The 21,405-nt window shown below is 35.6% G+C and overlaps 1 protein-coding gene across 2 annotated transcripts in view; it reads left to right on the forward strand.

The window, feature by feature from the left end:
* mRpS23 (mitochondrial ribosomal protein S23) overlaps positions 1 to 21,405 on the forward strand; it is a 92,750-nt gene that overhangs the window by 45,865 nt on the left and 25,480 nt on the right. For both annotated transcript variants that reach the window (XM_090373602.1, XM_090373601.1), the window contains exon 3: positions 18,037 to 18,111. In XM_090373602.1, the coding sequence (XP_090229728.1) occupies positions 18,037 to 18,111 (75 nt within the window). The remainder of the gene's footprint in view (positions 1 to 18,036; positions 18,112 to 21,405) is intronic.

Genomic DNA, 21,405 nt, shown 5'->3' on the forward strand with positions numbered 1-21,405 from the left:
AACCTGGACAATAATGGAAGGTCCATATCATACTGTTTGCATCATGACAGATTGGTTTGAGGATATGAGTGATAAAAAGTTGGACTGGTCAGTCCATAGCCTTAACCTCAATCCTATAAAGAACCTCTGGGATGAATTAAATCATTGGGTGTGTGTGTGTCAGAAGAGACTGCCCAAAAAACTGAGCTGAAACATGTACCACTCCGAAGGCCAAATGATGGAAAATATGGAGGACATTTACAAAAATACTGGTGGATAGTGTTCCATGGAGATTAGAGGCTGCTGTAAAGATGAAAAGGTTTCAGAATATGTTATTAATTTTCCTGTAAATAAAGATTATTTGTAGATAGGCTTGGGTCCAGATGTTAATGGTAGGGCATTGTATTTATGTATTGCTTGATTCAAATTCATCATTTCTTGGATTTAAATTTCAGAAAATTTTGGCTTCCGTAAGCCAAAATAAATAATAATGGCTGACAGGTGTGATTTCCTTCAATTTTAAAATCTACTTTTGCACTGCCATCATTTATAAACTGTGTCTGCAGTTACTTCAAGACACAAATATGAGATGTACTTATGGTTTGATTTATAATGCACTTTGCATTATTTGAAACATACTTGAAATTACCTTAAAAATGTCATTTAATGCATCTTTTATGTATTGTTTTTTTTTTATATGAAGTTTTTATGCATCATATCAGATTGGTTGGTATTATGATGAAGTGACATTGATCAAATTTACTCTTCTTTTCTTCATTTACAATTCTTTTTATAAGTTCTGTCATGAAAACCCTAGGGGCTCACATCTGGTGAGTATGGGCTTGGAACACCCAGGGTCCTGAGCTGGATATAATCATTCTTCTTTTTCTTGGTGATTCTTTCTCTCTGTCTCTCGGGGTAATTCAGAAAATGTTTTTTTGGCTTGTGCAGCATAAGCCTCAAGCTTCCTTGCACCATATGGCTAATAATAATAATGATGATGAGTGTTGAATCATGGAAAATCTGCTAATTCTTCGCATCAAATTTATTCAATGATCTTATTCAGTTAAAATAGCATTGAATAAATTGAAATAATTGGATAAATTCAATGATTTTATTATTTTTATGCAATATTTTTTTTTTATTACACAAGTATTAAATGTGTAAATTTATTCAAGTGAAATTATGGGTAAAATTAAAAGTGAAAAAATTTCAGATAATTGAAGTTTCGGATAACTGGGATTCTATTGTATTCCCATTATTGAAGTATTTTCTGTTTCGATCCTTTCAATAAACTAAACATACAAAAACCTCATTGCTATTCATTAATCTGATGAGCTATCAAACCATAATTCACTTTATCTTCCAAAAAGAAAAGTGTTTTCTTTGATTTCTCTATTAAAAATTCCTCAGTTGAATTATAATTATCGAGAAAACTGTTAAATTGCAAACAAAAATGTGACTGCTACCTAGGCTTAATTTTCCATAAATAACAAAAGTTTATTTAATATACAAGCCGGCCTCGATTAATGTGATTAATTCGTCCCACGAGTGCATTGCACAAAACGGAAATGCATTAATCGAATATAATAATCAATATGAAAAGTTATAATTGGTCTTTGACCTTCAGGGATGTCATAAGATAACTTTTTAATTGTATACCTTGTAAAAGATAATGGAAATAATTATAGAATTAAATGTTTTTTGTATAAAACAGCAGTTCCCAAACTGTGCGCCGTGGAATATTTTAAATTTTCGAGGGAAAGACAGTGATACTCAACATCTGTCGGACACTGTGTGAACTACTAACTCGAGGTAGTTCAGTTTCAACATTACACATTAAGTTATTTGGAACCAACTACTGAATAAACAGAACTGTTAGGTATTTCTTTTGGCCGTGAAAAAATTACGGAGACACTAAGGGCGCCGTGAGCCGAGAAAGTTTGGGAACCTCTTGCATAAAATACACAACGAAGAAACTATTTGTTACGGAAATATTTGAACAGGGTCATTTGAAGGGTTGGCTTTCTTTTTTTCATCAATCAATCAATTTCTGATAGCCGGCAACAATCTTCTCTAGGTTCTGGAAAAATAACTATCACAGAGAGCCTTGAGCCTTTTGTTTGAGGTTTTCTGTGATATGAAAGATTTCATCTAGTTCTTTTACCGTTATCTCCTTTGCGGTAACATTTTCATCTGGCTCATTTAAAAATAAAAATTTTTTTTTGCATTTAAAAATTAGAATTTTTAGATGCAAGTCTGCAAGCGACTTTATTAGTGGGAGACAAACAAGTAACAATTCTTCTTCCGATGGTTGATGGAACACACTGAGGTGGGCAGTGGGCAAATGCTTGTTTATTGCCCGTCCGACGTGTGGTAAGCTTGGTGCGCAATTCAAATCTTTTTCAACTATCACATAATAAAAGATCGTGTTAACTGGAAATTTGCATCATATAAAGTGAAAAGTGGTATAATTTTTTCAAATAGCGGTAACTGAAAAACATGTTAATCAAACTCGCATTATGCAAGGCCTGTCTGTATTTATGGAAAGATGTTACGTGGTTGTTTTCCATTAAGATTATTACTCTAATTAACACCACCCATATACTGTGTGAAATTAATAATATAGTTTATTAAGCTAAATGCCTAAATCACTATACAATATAAGGTGATGTTTCAGACATTTTACCGATACCCATCATCAGACCATTCTGTTTGGAGAACAGGGAAATATAAAAGATACAGATTTGAATATTACAATTACATATATACAATTCCATTAAGTTAATTAATTGTGGATAATAAGTCTAAAGTATTAAGTATGAATTACCATTACAACAGAAAAGAGATATTAAATTAAGTAAAACCAAATACATAAAGATTACATTCTTACCTGCTGTCAGACATCCTGTTGCGGATGCTCCCAGAAACCTGAAGTGCATACAGGCAAGGGGTGCTGCCAGCAGTTAATTTATAGGTGCAGGATTAAGACCATTAGCTAATGGAATGTTGCCAAGTTTTGTACACTGGATCCGGTGGTTCTTGTGTAGTAGTGACCTTTGCTGTCATACTCCGAACATCAGGATTGGTGTGCAGGCTATTTCTTGTGGGGTATGGAGGGGATTGTATGTGGGCCGCTCCTCCGGATATCTGGACTATTTTCTTCTTTTTGATTTTTCATTTCTTCTTCGATTTTCTTATCAAAAAGGTTGAAATGTTGCAGGTTGAATTCAACTCCCTGTTTCTGTTGATTGCTGAGGCTCCGTACAGTTTTATGAAGAAAGCTTCTTTAAATTTCCTCCTGTTGTATTGGTTGTCAGTAGAAAGGATTTTGGTGCTACTGAAATCCAGAGTTTCACCACATTGGAATGCATGTAGGGCTGTGTCGTACTTTAGGACTCTTCCATATTGTACATCTTTTTTATGCTCGGATTCTGCAGTTTAGCCTCCTGTATGATTCTCCTATGTATGTTCCCTCAAACTACAGTCTATTTTATAGATAGGACCTCTAGGGCTGTTGTTTTTAGATCTACTTGGAGAAACTGAATTCTTGAAAATGATGGGGATACCAATTTCCTAGTTCTTTTGTTATTTTAATGTTGGCTGTAGGCATGTAAGGTATGCATGTGGAGGTTTTTCTGTCCCTGCTAGGTCGGTCTTGATGTCTTCTGTGGATTTGTTAATAACTCTTAATAATGGGAAAAGGAAATCGGTTCTTCACGGCAATCGTGGTTATTGTTTGTAGTTCCTGTTGGAAATTTTCTTCTTTACAAATTCTGTAATTCCCATGCTGAGGCCAGCGATCTGCATATAGACTCCTCCATTGAAGGTGAAGTAGGATTTTCCTATGGAAAGATCAATGAGATCTAATATTTAAGAAGTTGGTAGAGGCTTCGGATATCCTAGGAGGATGTGGCTGCCTACTGCTTCAAGGAGGCATGTTTTGGCTTCTTCTAGGAGTATGGTGGTCCATGTCAAACGATATCAAGATATCATTATCGTTGATGTTACATTGGTGTCTGGGGCATCTACAGTTATGCTAGGCTGGGCTTTAATATTCTGAGAAAATGCTTTGAATGTTGCCTAAGTTCCCGGAAATTGTTTGGATGCTACAAAACCTTAATTTAAGCATGCCCCAGAAAACACCAATGAACTTATGTGACCACCTAGTGGTTTATTAAAATAGGACAATGATCTGGAGCCCTAAAGATCTATTCAGCATCATGGAGAATAGAACTTGCAGCTTCGACCAGCATTGTGTTTTTCATCCCAGGACCTTATCTGTTATAGTCAGGTCAAGGAATACGCAATAATAGTTCCTTTAGTATAAAACTTGTGCTATGGCTAATGTGTGGTAAGAGGCAGGGATACTCAAACAAAACAATTTATTATTATCACTATTTCCGAAAATATACATACAATAACAAATTACATGAATATGGAAGGCACCTTATGGGTCTTTAGCTAGTGGTGTGAGTTAGTGACATGTTTATGTTCTTCATGTGATTCCTCTATGGCATCTTGCTCATCTCTAGTCTGCAGTCCAAATCTTGAAGGAGTATAGATATATATACATGGCACAGACACTATACCAAAACCTTGAGTAACAAATGGGTGTTGCATAGTGACATTAATAATACTGTATTAACTAGTCAAGTTAAACTGTAATTTACTGACAATGTGTCATGACGTGTTACAATAACAATTATCCTAATGAGGAGGGATGCTTATATACTAAAAGAGGGTAAGAGTAAGGTAAAACTTACCTGTATAAGAAATGTCTCAGTCCACTGTATGTGGAACAGCAATTGTATTGTTCCATTCCAATCAGATCTACTGGAAGCTTCAGGTCGGCGGTCTGTAAGGCTGTAGTAACAGTCTTTTCTTAACTTTCATTTACTTCTCTCTGAATTTTCTCCATAGTACTCCCAAGGACCCTAAGAAGATTTTTCCCAGAACTCCAAGGCTGCCAAAAGCTCTCTCAAAGATTCTAAAAAAAAAAACTTTCTCCCTGCTCTTCTGGAAGACTGCAGAAGTTCTTTCCTCCTAAAACTCTCTGCTCTAAACCTCCAAAAAAACTCTGCAAAAAATTCCCTAAAAGACTTTCTCTCTAAAACTTCTAAGACACTTCCACTGTTCTCAACTTCTAAAGCTCTGTTTTCTCTAAAAACTTCCCCCTGTTCTAAACTTCTAAAACTGTTTTCTCTAAAATGTTCCCCCTTACTTTTTGTTCTTACCTGCGTATATATAGGCCCCCCCTTATATGCTTTCCATGCTCCCATTGGTCCAGAGCTCATTTTTGTGGGGGAACTAATTTCCATGGCTGATATCTGGGGACCAAAAACAGAAAAAAAAAAAAAAGGAGTTATAGCCATCTGAAAACGAAACTCATATTTGTTCGGGGTGAGAATTCCTGATCTCTGAACTCGGGAATCAATTCCTGCGAAAGGAACTGACGAATACTATATACTCCGCAGTTATTAGATTTGGCTTTCCCATTAAAAGTCTGTTTTCAATAGTCATAACTTCTTTCTATGCGATAAAATAATCAACACTTCTTTGTTAACTGCATTTCCATCTCCCGTAATGGTCAGAAGCTGATCAAGTAACTGCCTCCTATCCTATCGTGCCATGACCCAGCTAATATAGGTGGAATTTCATCATAATTACTGACCTTACTTAATGTGGCGCTAGAGAGATGTGCATTCTAGCGGGGGGGGGGATGCTGATAAGTGCGGGGTTTGGTTTCGCGTTCCCAAAAGTACAGTAGAGGAAGAAAAGTATAGGGGGTAGCTTGATGGCAGATGATAGGTAAAATGCAGGCAATTTACATTGACTCACACATTCTTAACCCTGGAAATTAAATCCTGGCTGTTTCTTTTTAATGATCTCTACTTCTTTGGTACTTTTCTGGAGAGAAGTTGTGTTAACCTTTTTGAAATTTTCCATCTGCCTACTCCTTATAATAGTTCTGGCAGGGATCCTGATTTAAGTGCTTTTATATTTGCAAACAGGTACGGTGAATTTGGAAGTCTTCATCTATGTATTTATTATTTTATTACTATGCTCGACCATAAATACATAGATGCCCAGAAAAAATTGAATACGAACAGCTCTGAAGCACTGTACCATCATCCTAAGAACTTACAGAATTTGTAAAGAAGAAAATCTTTAACAGGAACCCAGACAATAACCAGGATTGCCATGAACGAATTTCCTCCTCACATTATTAACAAAGCCATAGAAGACATTTCCAAGACCATCACACAACCTCAACCTAGCAGGGACAAAGACCCTCCATATGCATATCTTACATACCTACAGTCAGCACTAAAAGAGCAGAAGATGCTAGGAAATTTGGTATCTCCACCTTTTTCAAGAGTTCATCCTCTATCAAGTAGATCTTAAAACAACAGCCTTAGACGTCCTAAATAGACTAGGTGTGGGGAAACATACATAGGAGAATCATACAGAAGGCTAAACTGCAGAATCGAAGAGCATAAAAAAGATGTACAATATGGAAGAGTCCTAAAGTCCGACACAGCCCTACATGCATTCCAATGTGGTGAAACTCTGGATTTCAGCATCACCAAAATCCTTTCTACTGACAACCAATATAACAGGAGGAAATTTAAAGAAGCTTTCTTCATAAAAATGTATGGAGCCTCAGCAATCAATAGAAATAGTTGAATTAAACCTGCAACATTTCAACCTTTTTGATAAGAAAATCGAAGAAGAAATGAAAAATCAAAAAGAAGAAAATAGCCCAGATATCCGGCTCGCATACAACCCCCTCCAACCAACCAACTCCCGAAAGAAATAGCCTGCACACCAACCCTGATGTTCGGAGTATGACAGCAAAGGTCACCACTACACAAGAACCACCAGATCCAGGGTAGACAACTTGGCAACATTCCATTAGCTAATGGTCTTAATCCTACACCTATAAATTAACTGCTGGCAGCACCCCTTGCCTGTATGCTCTTCAGGTTTCTGGGAGCATCAGCAACAGGAGTCTGACAGCAGGTAAGGATGTAATCTTTGTGTATTTAGTTTTACTTAATTTAATATCTCTTTCCTGTTGAAAAAAATAATTAATACTTAATACTTTAGACTTATTATCAACAATTAATTAACTTAATGGAATTGTATATATGTAATTTTTATTGTAATATTCAAAGTTGTATCCCTTTATATTTCTCCATTCCCCAAACAGCATGTCCTGATGTTGGGTCTCAGTAAGATGCCTGAAATCTTTCCTTAAATTGTATAGTGATTTAGGCACTTCAACTATATTATTAATTTCAGTGGTATATGAGTGGTATTAATTATACCATTGTGCCCCGTATCTGCTGATTCAGTTACCTGCAGTTAACACCGAAAAAAAAACTTAACACTTACTACTCGCGTGTCGAATACGAGGCTTCCCTTTATTTTTTACGATGTTGATTGATTTTAAATCGAATAGCTTCACTTTATTTTTTACAATGTTGCATATGGTTTGGTCACCAACATTATAATGGCTCTTTAGAGATTTAACGGATGCACTGTTTTCAAACTTTTGTTTAATTTGAAAGCACAACTCTTGCGTTTGCCCATCATTTTCGTGCTCTCTAAATGGGGGGAAAAAAAAAAACTGACATCCCTGACATTATAATGAAACAAAATTTGTCCTTTTGCGGTGCAATGGAATGCACTAAATCAAACTAAAAATTTGGTCTCTTTTTTTTTGTTTTGAGCAGTAGGTGAGAAGACAGCTGGGGTTGCAAGATAATATTTACACTAATCTCCCAACGACGACTTATAACGCCAGATCTTTTCGTTTATTTACGACTTGCAAAACATCTGTTTATACCTATTCTAGTTATTACTTGAATTTTATGATTTCTGCTTGATTTATTTATTTATTATTTTTTTTATTTTTAAATTTGGAGTCTTGAAGTGCCCCCATTAATCCTATCCTGGTATATCGAGTCTGCTGTACTTTATTATTACTGTATCTAATGTTGGTAATGTCTTACTGTTTACTGATAAATTACTTGATAAATTACTGTTTAATTTATCAATTAAACTTTATTATATATATGTATGTACAACAAATTATGTTATCTATGAGGTCAGCACATGTTTGCTCATATCCGCGGTTTCAGCCATCCCCTGTAGATCTTGGAACGTATCCCCTGCGGATACGGGGGTCTTACTGTAATAATAATCTCAAAAGTTAATTGGGTGTTAATGTTGTGCTGTTCCTCTAGTTCAGGAGTCCCCAAACCACAGCAAGCAGGCCTGATCCAGCCCGCGAAAGAATTTTCTATGGCCTGCAGATATTTCAATTAGATCATAAAAATTTTATCCAGCCCGCGGATATTTCAATTAGATCGCACTAATTAATGTATATTAAATCACAATAAAATTTATGAAAAGCACATTTTACAGATTATTTTAACATTCATCGGTTGATTAATAGTGTTGACGCCTCTGTGTCAGCTTAGTCTGTTAGATATTAATTCTGTTATTTCCACTCAAAGCTATTCTTTGAAGCATCATTAAAATCTGTTAATCTTGACCCTGTCATTAAATAGCAATAGGCGTCAGAGACAGTAATTAGAGATTTCCTAATCCCTTGCCAGCCTGCACACCAATTCTGATGTGCAGAGTATGGGAGCAAAGTCAACTTAGGTTTCCACTACACAAGAATCCCGGATCCAAGATAAAACCTGGCACCAGCAGCATGGTCTGATGATTGGTATCGTTAAGATCCTGAACCAGCCTGCACATGAACCCTGATGTCCAGAGTACGGAAGCAAAGGTCACCACTGGCTTCTACTATAAAAGAACCCTGGAGCTAGGATAAAAACATGACACTATCCTATTGGTTAATGGAGTTAATCCATCTGCTATAAATTAACTGCTGGCACTTTGTATGCACATAAAGTTTCTGGTAGCATTAGCTAGATGAGACTGTCGGCAAGTATGAATTTAATCTCCTTGTATTACCTTAGATTTCCTATTTTCTATTGTAACTTCAAAACTTTATACTTTAGAATCGTAATTTGCAAATTGTAATATTCGTAATTGTAACTGTAATATCCAAAAATATATTCAAATTTGTAGCCCTTTCTGTTTTTCCCACAGCATAGTCAGATTATCAGTAAGATACCCAAAATGTCACTTTATTAAACTATATTAAAATTAATAATATAGTTTTATATTATAATAGTTTATTAGGCAAATAGTGTGAAATTAATAATATAGTTTAATAGGCAAATCGCCTAATAAACTATATTATTAATTTCATGTGATATAAGAGTGATATGAATATAATAATAACCTTTAGTTAAAATTTTCATAAAATTTAAGACATGTTGTTGCTTACTTCAATATTCGCAAGTATTTTTTTTGTTTTATTCCAGTGACCCCATAAAAATCATGTCAAAGTTGATGTCGAAAAAAAGAAAAGTTGATACCGAGTGTCACGTATTTAATGAGCGGTGGCCAATTAATTACTTTTTTGCACTGCTGAATGATACTTGCACGTGCTTTATTTGCAATGAAGCATTGTTGGTGTTCAAAGAATATAATGTGAAACATCACTGCACCACAACACATGCCTCAAATTACAATAAATTTCAAGCTTTGTGGCAGAAAAAACTCCAAGAATTATCCCAAACTTTTCAACAACAACAGAAGATTAGAACTTTTATTCATCAGAATTTATTTGCAGTAAGAGCTGGTTTTCAAGCCTTCCAAATCATTGCCGAAAAAGGAAGGGCCTTTACAGATGGAAAATTTGTAAAACGAATGTTTGGCAATTGCAGAAGTATGTCCTGAGAAAGTAAAGAATTTTGCATCTAAGTTTATCTTCATCAACTTAATGAGAAGAACTGAAGATTTAGGAGCCAATGTTCAAAATAAACTGATAGAAAAAGTTTGTAAATTCACACATTTTTCAATAGCAATTGATGAGAGTGAAGATACAAACCATAAATTCAATTACTAATTTATATCACAAGTGTAAATCAAAATTTTGCAGTAACTGAAGAGCTAATTGCATTAAAAACTTGAAAGATACAACAGGTGAAAATATATATATTTGAGTTGTCAGAAGCAATTGATGGCCTCAAATTGAATTGGGATTTGCTATTAGCGTTATGATGGATGGCACTAAAACTATGGTCGGTACTAAAATTGGGTTCATGGGTCAGCTTCATAAATATCTTGAGATAAAAAATATTAAAAAACCAATGCAATTTTCTGGCCTGAATCATCTAAAATTCAAAAATTTTTTAGAAATAATTGAGGCTCAATGGTGATTTGTTGTACCACACTGAAATATGATGGTTGAGTCGCGGTAACATATTGAAGCAATTTTTTGAACTTAGGATCGAAATAGATTTATTTATAAACGAAAATTGAAATCTGTTCTGGAACTGTCAGATCTTAAATGGTTGTGGAACCTTGCCTTTTTAACAGATACAGCAGGCCCTTGTTATAATGCGGTTCGCTTTATGCTGATTCGCTATAATGCTGTTCTTATATTATAACCTGTATCTGACTGTAACGCTGTCACAAATCACTATCACTCTTTTACAGATTGCATTTTTGGCATATTTAACGAAATCGTTTCATTTGATGGAGTAGATAGCTTGAAAATGAATAGCAAAACAGCAAAATAGACTTTCTTGCATTGCAACAGACTTGTTACATAGTTCCGAGATCAACATTTTAAAAAATGATCAAGTTATTGCTTGTAATATTTACGTTGTATGCATTCATCCGAAGTCTAATCATCACTCAGTACAGTATTAGACATCGTGCGTAACAGACAGTTTACTCGAACATCGTATCATAATTAATGCAACCAATGCAGTTACATTTTTGAAGAGTTAATAATGGCGGATAAGAAGGGAAAAGTAACAATGTTTGGATGCAGTACAAAGACTATAAATGTAAGAAAAAGACTGAATTTGAAAATTAAATTAGACATTTTGAAGTGAATTGATTCCGGTCAACGACAAGCGGATGTGTGCTTTAGGACTGGCAAGTCTAACTGCAAGAACAATTATAAAAAATAAAGAATTAATTTTAGCAAGAAACTAAGGCTAGGCCGGCTATTAGGAGAAATGGAGAGACTTTAATTAATTTTATTGAAGATAATATCCAATGCAGAATTCAGTTAAGTTAAATATTATATAAAAAAAAAAAAATGGAGAGAGAGAGATTAGCCTGTATGATGATCTGAAGAAAACTCACCTAAAAAAAAGTGGAACCATTTAAAACTAGTAAGGGCTGATTGAATAGATTTAAAATCCAGGGAGAAGCTGTAAGTGTAGATCAAGGAGCCGAAACTTTCAAAAAAGAACTTGTTAAAATTATTGAAGAGGAGTATTGTGTGTTATACTTCTCAACAAGTTTTTAACACAGATGAAGCAGGACTTTTTTGGAAACAAATGCCTAAAAGAAGTTTCATATTGAAAGAAGAAAAAAACATGCCAGGTTTCAAAGCAGCGAAGGATTGGTTGACTTTATTGTTGGGTGGTAATTCTGCAGGGGATTTAAAATTAAAACCCCTTTTAGTTTACCAGGAAGAGGGCCAAAGTACAACCCAAAATGGACACATTTTTCATGATTAATTCATCAATTAAATTAAATCAATTAAAATCAATTTAGATCAATTAAATTCATGCTTTTAATTGGAATTTTAAGTTTAATTTTGATACGTAAGTAGTTATCACAATCATAACGTATCTAATGCAGAATATTTTATATGTACAAATATTTGAATATTAAATATTTTGACTGACATTTGTGCATCTTTTCACTACCGTTTATTATTGATTAGGAAATGTCCTATGGCACCAACCGCAACTCACAAATACATATGTTACCTTATGGAAATGCGGCACTCGCTTATCATGGATTCAATTAGTGCTTTGTTTTTCTGGAACGAATTATCAGCATTAAGTGGGGGTCACCTGTATATGTGAACATCTGAATTTTCTTAATAAGAAACTAGAAGGACGAGACTAACTTGTCAATAAATTGTATTATAATGTCAAAGCATTTGAAACAAAACTGGAGTTATTTAGAAGTCAATGACTTCGGAATAAATTTTCACATTTTCCACGTTGTGATAATTTATCTAAAAATACACCTAGTTGTAATTTTTCCACTGAAAATTTTGCGACTAGATTTTCTGATTTTAAAAATAATTCAAAGGTTTTGAACTTTTTCAAAATCCGTTTGACATACCCGTCAATGATGATGATGAGAATTTACAATTAGAGCTGGAAGATCATCAATCTAATAATGCACTGAAAACAATATTTAAAAATGAAAATCTAATTCAATTTTATTCAGCACTGAGTCAGATTATCCAAAAATTAAAAATTTTGCAAGGTTACACAATTTTCAGAAGTACATGTATATGTGAGCAGACTTTTTCAAAAATGAAATATGTAAAATCAAAAATATGATCACATCTAACTGACCCGCATTTATATGAATTTTTAAGAATTGGAACTAGTACTTTAAAACCTGATATTACGAAACTTAGTCCACACTCTACAACCACATTCATCGCATTAATTATAATTTTGTTGTATTACTAACTGTATTTTTGTGATTAGTACAATAAAAAAGTAATAATTAAAATTTGATATAAACAAACTGGTATATTTTATATTACATATCCATTCATTTATTTTTGAATCTGTAAATATATGTGGACATGTGTTGTGTCTTACACAAGGCGGCCCCTAAATTTTAGTTCATCTCTGCCATGGTTTTCTGTGAGGATATACAGAACTCTGTACAATGGCCAGAATTGAGTTGAGTATAGTGCTATGTTTGCGTAGCATGTGTGTGTTGTTTAGCTGTTTCTGGTTGCTTTGCTACCAGGAAGCAGCGATCACCAGGAAGGCTGCTTGTTTCCCAGCATGCGTCCATGCCACGAGGAGGCGGGCCCAACTATACATGTACTAAGCTAAATATATTTCCAGCACCCATAAGAATAAGCAAAAGTCCTATGGGTGCAGCAGTCGCCTATAATTATATACGGTGGTGAATACCACAAAGAATCCCTCATCCACTGGAGAAAATGTAATAGCAATGGATGCCAGCAGTTCCTGTACCCAGGAAGCCTAGATCTAGATCTGGGTATAAGCAGTTTAAAATCCCGTCCTGTCCCCCTAAGGGACTAGCATAAAAAAAATCTGTAGATATAATAGGTAGGTATGAAATTTTTTTTTCAGTAATTAATAATTTTCTCCTGCCCGCCAAATATTCCAAAAATTCACATGTGGCTCGCTTTTCTAAAAGTTTGGGAACCCCTGCTCTAGTTACACAGATGTTATGACCATCTACAGGTAGTTCTCGACTTTACAAGTTAATTCGTTCCTAGCGCACGCTCGTAAAGCGGGAATTCATTTCCTATAGACGTAATGTTAAAAATAGGGGTTACGTTATCAACAATGAAATTAGTTTATGTTTAAACAATGATTGATTTATCTAAAGAAATGAAAACATAGCCTGTAAAATCAAGCAAATTATAATACAGCAGGCCCCCGTTATAACGTGTTTCGTTTTATGCTGATTCGCTATAACGCGGTTCTTATATTATACCCCGTATTTGACTATAACGCTGTCACAGATCACTATAACGCTCTTTTACAGATTGCATTTTTGGCATATTTAATGAAATCGTTTCATTTGATGGAGTCAATAGCTTGAAAATGAATAGCAAAACAAAATTAAAATGTTTCCCATGCCGACTTGAGAAATTTTCCTACGCTCAGTGAAATTTTCCTGCACCTAATTTAATTGCAGTACAGTGACTTGTTTTGTAGTTCCGAGATCAACATTTTAAGAAATGATCAAGTATATTGCTTGTAATATTTGCGTTATATGCATTTATCCAAAGTCTAGTCATCGCTCAGTACGGTATTAGACATCGTGCGAAACAGACAGTTTACTTGAACTTTGTATCATAATTAATGCAGCCAATGCAGTTACATTTTCGACGAGTTAATAATGGCCGATAACAATGAAAAAGCAACGTCTGAGCGCAGTACGAAGACTATAAATGTAAGAAAAAGACTGAATTTGAAAATTAAATTAGATGTTTTGAAGGGAATCGATTCCGGTCAAAGACAAGCGGATGTGTGCGATAATTTAGGACTTACAAGTTTAACTGTAAGAACAATTATAAAAAAAATAAAGAATTAATTTTAGCAGCGGGAAAGATAGCTGTTCCACTGCAAGCAACTAGGGCTAGGCCGGCTATTAGGATTGAAATGGAAAGACTTTAACTAATTTTATTGAAGATAATATCCAATGCAGAATTCAGTTAAGTTAAATATTATTAAAAAAAAAAACAAAAAAGAGAGAGACAGAGAGAGATTAGCCAATATGGTGATCTGAAGAAAACTCACCTAAAAAAAAAAAAAAAAAAAATGTGGAACCATTTAAAACTAGTAAGGGCTTGTTGAATAGAATTAAAATCCAGGGAGAAGCCGCAAATGCAGAAGGAGCCGAAACTTTCAAAAAAGAACTTGTTAAAATTATTGAAGAGGGATATTATGTGTTATACTTCTCAACAAGTTTTTAACATAGATGAAGCAGGACTTTTCTGGAAATGAATGCCTAAAAGAAGTTTCATATTGAAATAAGAAAAAACATGCCAGGTTTCAAAGCTGCAAAGGATCGGTTGACTTTTTTGTAGGGTGGTAACGCTGCGGAGGATTTAAAATTAATGCCCCTTTTAGTTTATTTGGAAGAGGGCCAAAGTTCAACCCAAAATCGACACATTTTTCATGATTAAATTCATTAATTAAATTAAATCAATTTAGATCAATTAAATTCATGATTTTAATTGGAATTTTAAGTTTAAATTTGATACGTAAGTAGTTCATATAATTTTATACGTATGTAATGCAGAATATTTTATATGTACAACTATTTGAATATTAAATATTTTGACCGACCTTTGTGCATCTTTTCACTACCGTTTATTATTGATTAGGAAATATCCTATGGTACCGACCGCAACTCACAAATACATGTTACCTTATGGGAATGCGGCACTTGCTTAGTGCGGATTCACTTAGCGCTCTGTTTTTATGGAATGAATTATCAGTGTTAAGCAGGGGTCACCTGTAAATAGAGAAATTATTTATGACCTACAAATGTTAATGAATGTTTATTCTTCATCATCAACAACTAAATGCACACTCGCTGATCACTCATTATTGGCTCGCTACTCGTTGGTTTGTTGCAGAAGGAGTAGTCTTCTTCAGAAATGCTTCAAGAGGCATTTATTTCCAAGATAATCTTCTCTTTTCTTTATAAATTTCATAGCATTATTTAACGGAATGCACAACTTGCAACTAACATGATTTGCGCAGAGTAACAAGTTTATGAAGCTTAAAAAAAAGGAACAAAGAGAAGATTCTGAAAATTTATTTGTTTTTTATGCGAGTGAAGATTTCAGTAAAGGGGAAACACATTTCACCATAATAATGCAAAAAACCACACAATTCCAGCTATCAATATTTTCACAAATGCAATAATATCTAGTTTAATACCTGTTTATAATTGCTTGCACTTACAGAAAAGACCACAATAAACCGGGAAGTGCAAATTGTTTTTATTGTTTTATGGTTGTGACTTCCAGAAAATTTTGCTTTAGCAAAATATTACAAAGCCGTTCAAAATTGGTTCTTATAACATATGATAACGATGACAGTGCATTTAATGATTTGAATTGGTAACTAATATAATTTACACTATAACAACGACCTTTTAGGGAGTTATATAGCGAAAATTTGAACTTCTGAGGTCATGGAATGAATTACCAAAAAACAATGTGTTATTGGGTTCACATTATGATATTTTCGCAATACGATGGTAATGGATTAATATCATAAAGCGGGGTACACTGTATTGTATAGCTATGCGCGTGGTTAGAAATGTGGTATTTATTTATGAATGTTTCACATTAATTTTTTGCAATTAATCTTCAAATTTTCAATTTTGTTGATACTTGAAAAAAAAAAAAAAAACTCGGGAACTCGTAAAGCGAGAACTGCCTGTATACTGATGTTGAAACTGGACGAATAAACTGTAGTGGAAAGTGCCTTTATACCTAGTTTTTTCAAGAGTAGTTTCATAATATTCTAGTATCCGAGAATATTTTTGGCAAGATGCTTTTATTCATCAATTTCAAAAAATTATGAATTTAAGACTAGTGATGGGTGGAGCAACAAATTTAAAAAGTGGTGTGGAATTAGGTATTTGTCAATAAGCAGTAAGACTTTCTAGTGATCTTGCTACTGTAGATCCTTTTCAGCATAAATTTTTTCAAAAGATAATTGAATTGAGTACAGAATAATTGCACCTGCCCAGGAATAAGAGAGTGTATAGTGTAGTTCTGAAGTTTGTGTGGCTCTGCTGGATGGGATGAACATTATGTTACTATTTGCCTCAGATTTCAAATTGGAAAGAACTGCCAATGCCAAACTCACCCTCATACAACCCCAGTATGTTCATTTAAGTAGAGAGGGAGAAACTTGCTGGAAACCTCCACTCTGTTCCGTTGCTGATAGCAATATGTGCAAGACAATTTCTACAATATTTCTACACATTTCTACAATACTTGGTTCTAGAAATGTTGCTCTTGGCATGCCCAACATTTTACCTCTGAAAGGAAAGAGGTTAAAACTTTCTTTGAAAGAATATGCATGCTGTGACTAAGACAGTCTTGTAAAAGTCTGTGCTTGAAGGGAGATGCAGAGTGCCCAAGTTGCATAGGTATTTTCCAAGCCTTTGTTAGAGGATATAGGCAAGTTCTTTCTCATCCCTTTTTTTTTTTCCCTCTGTCTCTACTGTGCCACTGCATATGCCTCCTTTTGTTTGGGAGCTCACATGTTTAGTTTGTTGATCTCGTGTGTGTGTGTGTGTCATCAAATCAGATGTGATCAGATTGAAAAGCAAAATCTGGGGAGATTGCACCACTTACCAGGTTTAGGAAATGGACTGACTGCCCAGTCCCTGCCCCCACATGATCTTTGTGGAATATAACTCCCCAGCATTCCAGAAAGATTAGGCTTCCTATCCTGATTGAAATTTCTACTGACATTCTCTTTTGATTGAGCTGCTGCATAATAGCAAGGCTTAGTCATTTTTCTTCTTATTATTTTTTTCTTATTATTACTAGCCACGTAGTGCAAGGAAGCCTGAAGGCCCCTCCGTAGCCAGGTGGGAAGGAGCAGCAGTGCGTAGCACATGCTTCTTGATTAGACCGGGGTTCGAGCCCGTCACCATCAAATACGGAGGATGCGGAAAGGTCAGCGAATGACCACCGCATATCCCGGAGCAATATGGCCTTAGTTGCTAATGCTCCTAAAAAACCAAATAACAAACAACAACAAACAGCAAGGAAGCCTGAGGCTTATGCTGCACCAGCTAAAATAAATTTCCAAGTTACCCTGAGAGAGAGAAAAAGGGGGGCGGTAGAGGGGGAATCACCAAGAAAAAGAAGAATGATGATATCCAGCTCAGGGCCCTGGGTGTGCCAAGCCCATCTAGGCATTGGATGTAGAATAATGTCCAAGAGGAACTCTGATAAACTTGGAGACAGAATAAATGAAAAAATATTTGGGTTGAAAGATGATGAAACAGATAATACTTGTTTGATGTTGAGCTTGAATTTCTTTAGATTGTAATGTTCAGGAAATGCATATGAAGGAAGATTGTTCCAAAGAAGTAGAAAGAAAAAATGAATAGGAGGAAAAGTTACTTGGGTGAGTTTGGAGTTGAATAGTAACTAGTTAATGCCTAAGCTGCATAGGTATTTTCCAGTTTTGTATATTTCTAAGAAACCAGTCTGAAATAGTTGAGGATGAAGTGTAGTCTTATTTGATTCTTCCTGTCTACGATAGTATAGGAATATATTTATACTTTTAAATCCTTAAGATTAATTTATAAATTGCTTGATTTAAAATTATTTTTGAATCTATATAAAGCAAAACTGAGTTTTTTTTTTTTTTTTATTAATAGGATGTTCTACAAGAATTTTGATTCAGTTGGCACAGTAGACATGTTGAATCCTTCTTCAAAGCCATTATCAGAAAAGTAAGGAAATTTGGGAATATTTCTTTAATTATATTATTTAATATGAGGAATGATCAGGAAAAAATGAGACTACTATTTAAAAAAAAAACTAGTATTATTAGTAGTAATGGAGGCATGTGATGGAAGAAAGCAAGGGTATGAGCTTATGTAGCATCAGCCAAAAAAAAAAAAAAAAAATTTCACACATCCATTCCCAATAAAAGTTTGTCCAGTTCTTCCTTGTATTTATTTAAGCTATCACCTTTCAAAACTACAGATGGAAGTTTGTTCCACGAATTAACCATCCGCTGGCTAAAGGCAAATTTTTCCACATCTATTCGACAACTGTCTTTCCTCAATTTGAATTTATACCCCCTCAGGATTGTAAGCTGAGTAGCGGAAGAATCCGATTAGAATTCAGTGTGCTCAACTCATTCAAGGCCTTCACCTTGCAGGTGCTTAGTCTCCAGCCACTGCAATTTGCAGAACTTAAAAGCTTTTCTTGGTAAGAGGACCTCTTCATTCCCCTCACCAATCTTGTTGCCCTTCTCTGTACATGCTCAAGCAACTCTACATCCTTCCTAAAATGAGACCTCCAGACCTGTATGAAGTACTCATGATGTGGACTGTCCATTGCCCTATACAAAGGGATAATCATGTCCTTTTCTCTACTAGCAAAATTCCTGTATATCATTGGCAATATCCCATGACCTACTCTGGCAGCCTGTCTGCACTGCTCAGAAAATTTCATATCTGACTGCACAATTACTCCCAGGTCTTTTTCATTTACTACTACCTTAAGTGTAGTACCACATAGTTAGTACATTTCTCTGGGGTTACTGCTACCCATATGCAGTACTTTGCATTTGTCAATGTTAAACTTCAGTTGCCACTGCTCAAATTTTCTAGATCCTGTTGAAACAGCACACTGCCATTATTGTCGTTAACAACCCTGCCAACCTTTGTAACAACTGTAAACTCTAGAAGGAAGGGGATGAATCAGATTGGTCCACTTGATATTGATGGGTCAAGTGTTGATGATCCTGCTCAGGTAGCTAACAAACTAAATGAATATTTTGCATCGACATTCACACATGAGGAGTTATTCAGCGAGGGGAATGCCAGAGGTGTATTCAACTCTAGCAGTAAGCTACAGAATCTTGAAATAACTGGGAGTAAAGTGGAGGAGAAACTGTTGAAGATAAACACAAGAAAGGCACCCGGGGTGGATGGGATCTATCCAGTTATATTAAAGGAGGCAGCAAAGGAAGTAAGCAAACCCTTAGCCATAATTATGAGAGCTTCCTTGGACTCAGGGGAGGTACCCATAGACTGGAAATGTGCAAATGTGACCCCAATGCACAAAGGAGGATCAAAGGCTGACACAAGTAATTATAGACCTGTGAGCTTAACTTCTGTTCCAGGAAAATTAATGGAGGCACTGGTTAAAGAAGCACTGCAGGATCATTTAGACAAGACTTCAGTTATAGCTCAGACACAGCATGGTTTTGTTAAGGGGAAGTCTTGCCTGACCAACTTGATTGGATACTATGATGCAGTCACAAAAGAACTGGATGCAGGGAATAACTTTGATATTATATACTTGGATCTTAGAAAGGCTTTTGATACTGTTGCACATGGAAGACTGCTACACAAATTGGAGCAGTGTGACATTGGAGGCAAATTGCTGCTATGGATAAAGGGGTGGTTGAGGGGGAGAAGACAGAGAGTGGTAATCAATGGACACTGCTCATCGTGGACTGATGTTATTAGTGGAGTCCCTCAGGACTCAGTGTTGGGTCCATTATTGTTTTCTGTATTTATAAATGATATTGATGATGGTATATCGGGCTTAATGTCCAAGTTTGCAGACGATACAAAGGTTGGCAGGGTTGTCAAGGACACTACTGACACTATGCTGCTGCAACAGGATCTGGAAAGGTTGAGCAGATGGGCTGAGAGGTGGCAAATGAAGTTTAACATTGACAAATGTAAAGTACTACACATGGGAAACAGCAACCCCAGAGCAACGTATCAACTCTGTGGTACTACACTGACAGTGGTAGAGAATGAAAGGGACTTGGGGTGGTTGTGCAGGCAGATATGAAGTTCTCTGAGCAGTGCAGACGGGCTGCAAGAGTAGCTCATGGTGTATTGTCAATGATATATAGGAATTTTTCTAGCAGGGATAAGGAGGTGATTATTCCCTTGTATAAGGCAATGGTCAGGCCACACCTAGAGTACTGTATACAGGCCTGGAGGCCTCATTTCAAGAAGGATGTAGAGCTGCTGGAACGAGTACAGAGAAGGGCAACAAGATTAGTGAGTGGAACAAAGGGGTGCTCTTACGAAGAAAGGCTTAAGTTTTGCAAATTACAGTGTCTGGAGACTAGGCACCAGCGAGGTGATCTGATAGAGGTGTATAAAGCCTTGAATGGTTTAAGCATGCTCAATGCTGATGGGATTCTTCCTCTAGCTCAGAAAAATCACCTGAGGGCATAAATTCAAATTGAGGAAAGACAGATGTAGGATAGACGTGCGGAAATTTGCCTTTAGCCAGCGGGTGGTTGGTTGGTGGAACAGACTTCCATCCCTTGTGGTGGAGGTTGATAGCCTAAATAAGTTTAAGGCTCAGCTGGACAGGTATTTTGAACAAACAGAGGGGTGAAGTGGAAGTGGGTTTTTTTTTTTGGCTGATGCTGCATAAGCTTGCTTTCTTGCATCAAATGCCTCTACTAATGCTAATGCTAACCACAAACTTCAACATTAAGCCTGATATTCCTTCATCAATATCATTGATAAATATATAAAACAACAGTGGGTCCAACCCCAAACCCTGGGGGATTCCACTAATAACATCAATAACACTGCATGTCCATTGATTACCACTCTTGTGTTCTTCCACTCAACTACCCTTTTATCCATTGTAGCAACTTGCCTTTAATACCACACTGCTCCAATTTGTATGGTAGTCTTCCATGCACAACAGTGTCAAAAGCTTTTCTGAAATCCAAGTATATGATATCAAAATTATTTTTTGCATCCTCAAGCATCCTTTGCCGATTCCTTTGTGACGATATCATAGTATCCAATCAAATTTGTCAGACAAGACTTTCCCTTAACAAACCCATGCTGTGTCTGAATTAATACTGCAGTCTTGTGTAGATGATCCTGCAATGCATCTTTAACCAATGACTCCATTATTTTCCCCAGAACAGAACGTAAACTAACTGGTCTGTAATTACTTGTGTCATCCTTAGATCCCCCTTTTGTGAATTGGAGATACATTTGCACATCTCCAGTCCGTGGGGACTT

The sequence above is a fragment of the Mastigoproctus giganteus genome, chromosome 5, assembly GCF_048544385.1.
Source record: "Mastigoproctus giganteus isolate SK-2022 chromosome 5, ASM4854438v1, whole genome shotgun sequence".
In the NCBI taxonomy this organism is placed as follows: Eukaryota; Metazoa; Arthropoda; class Arachnida; order Uropygi; family Thelyphonidae; genus Mastigoproctus; species Mastigoproctus giganteus.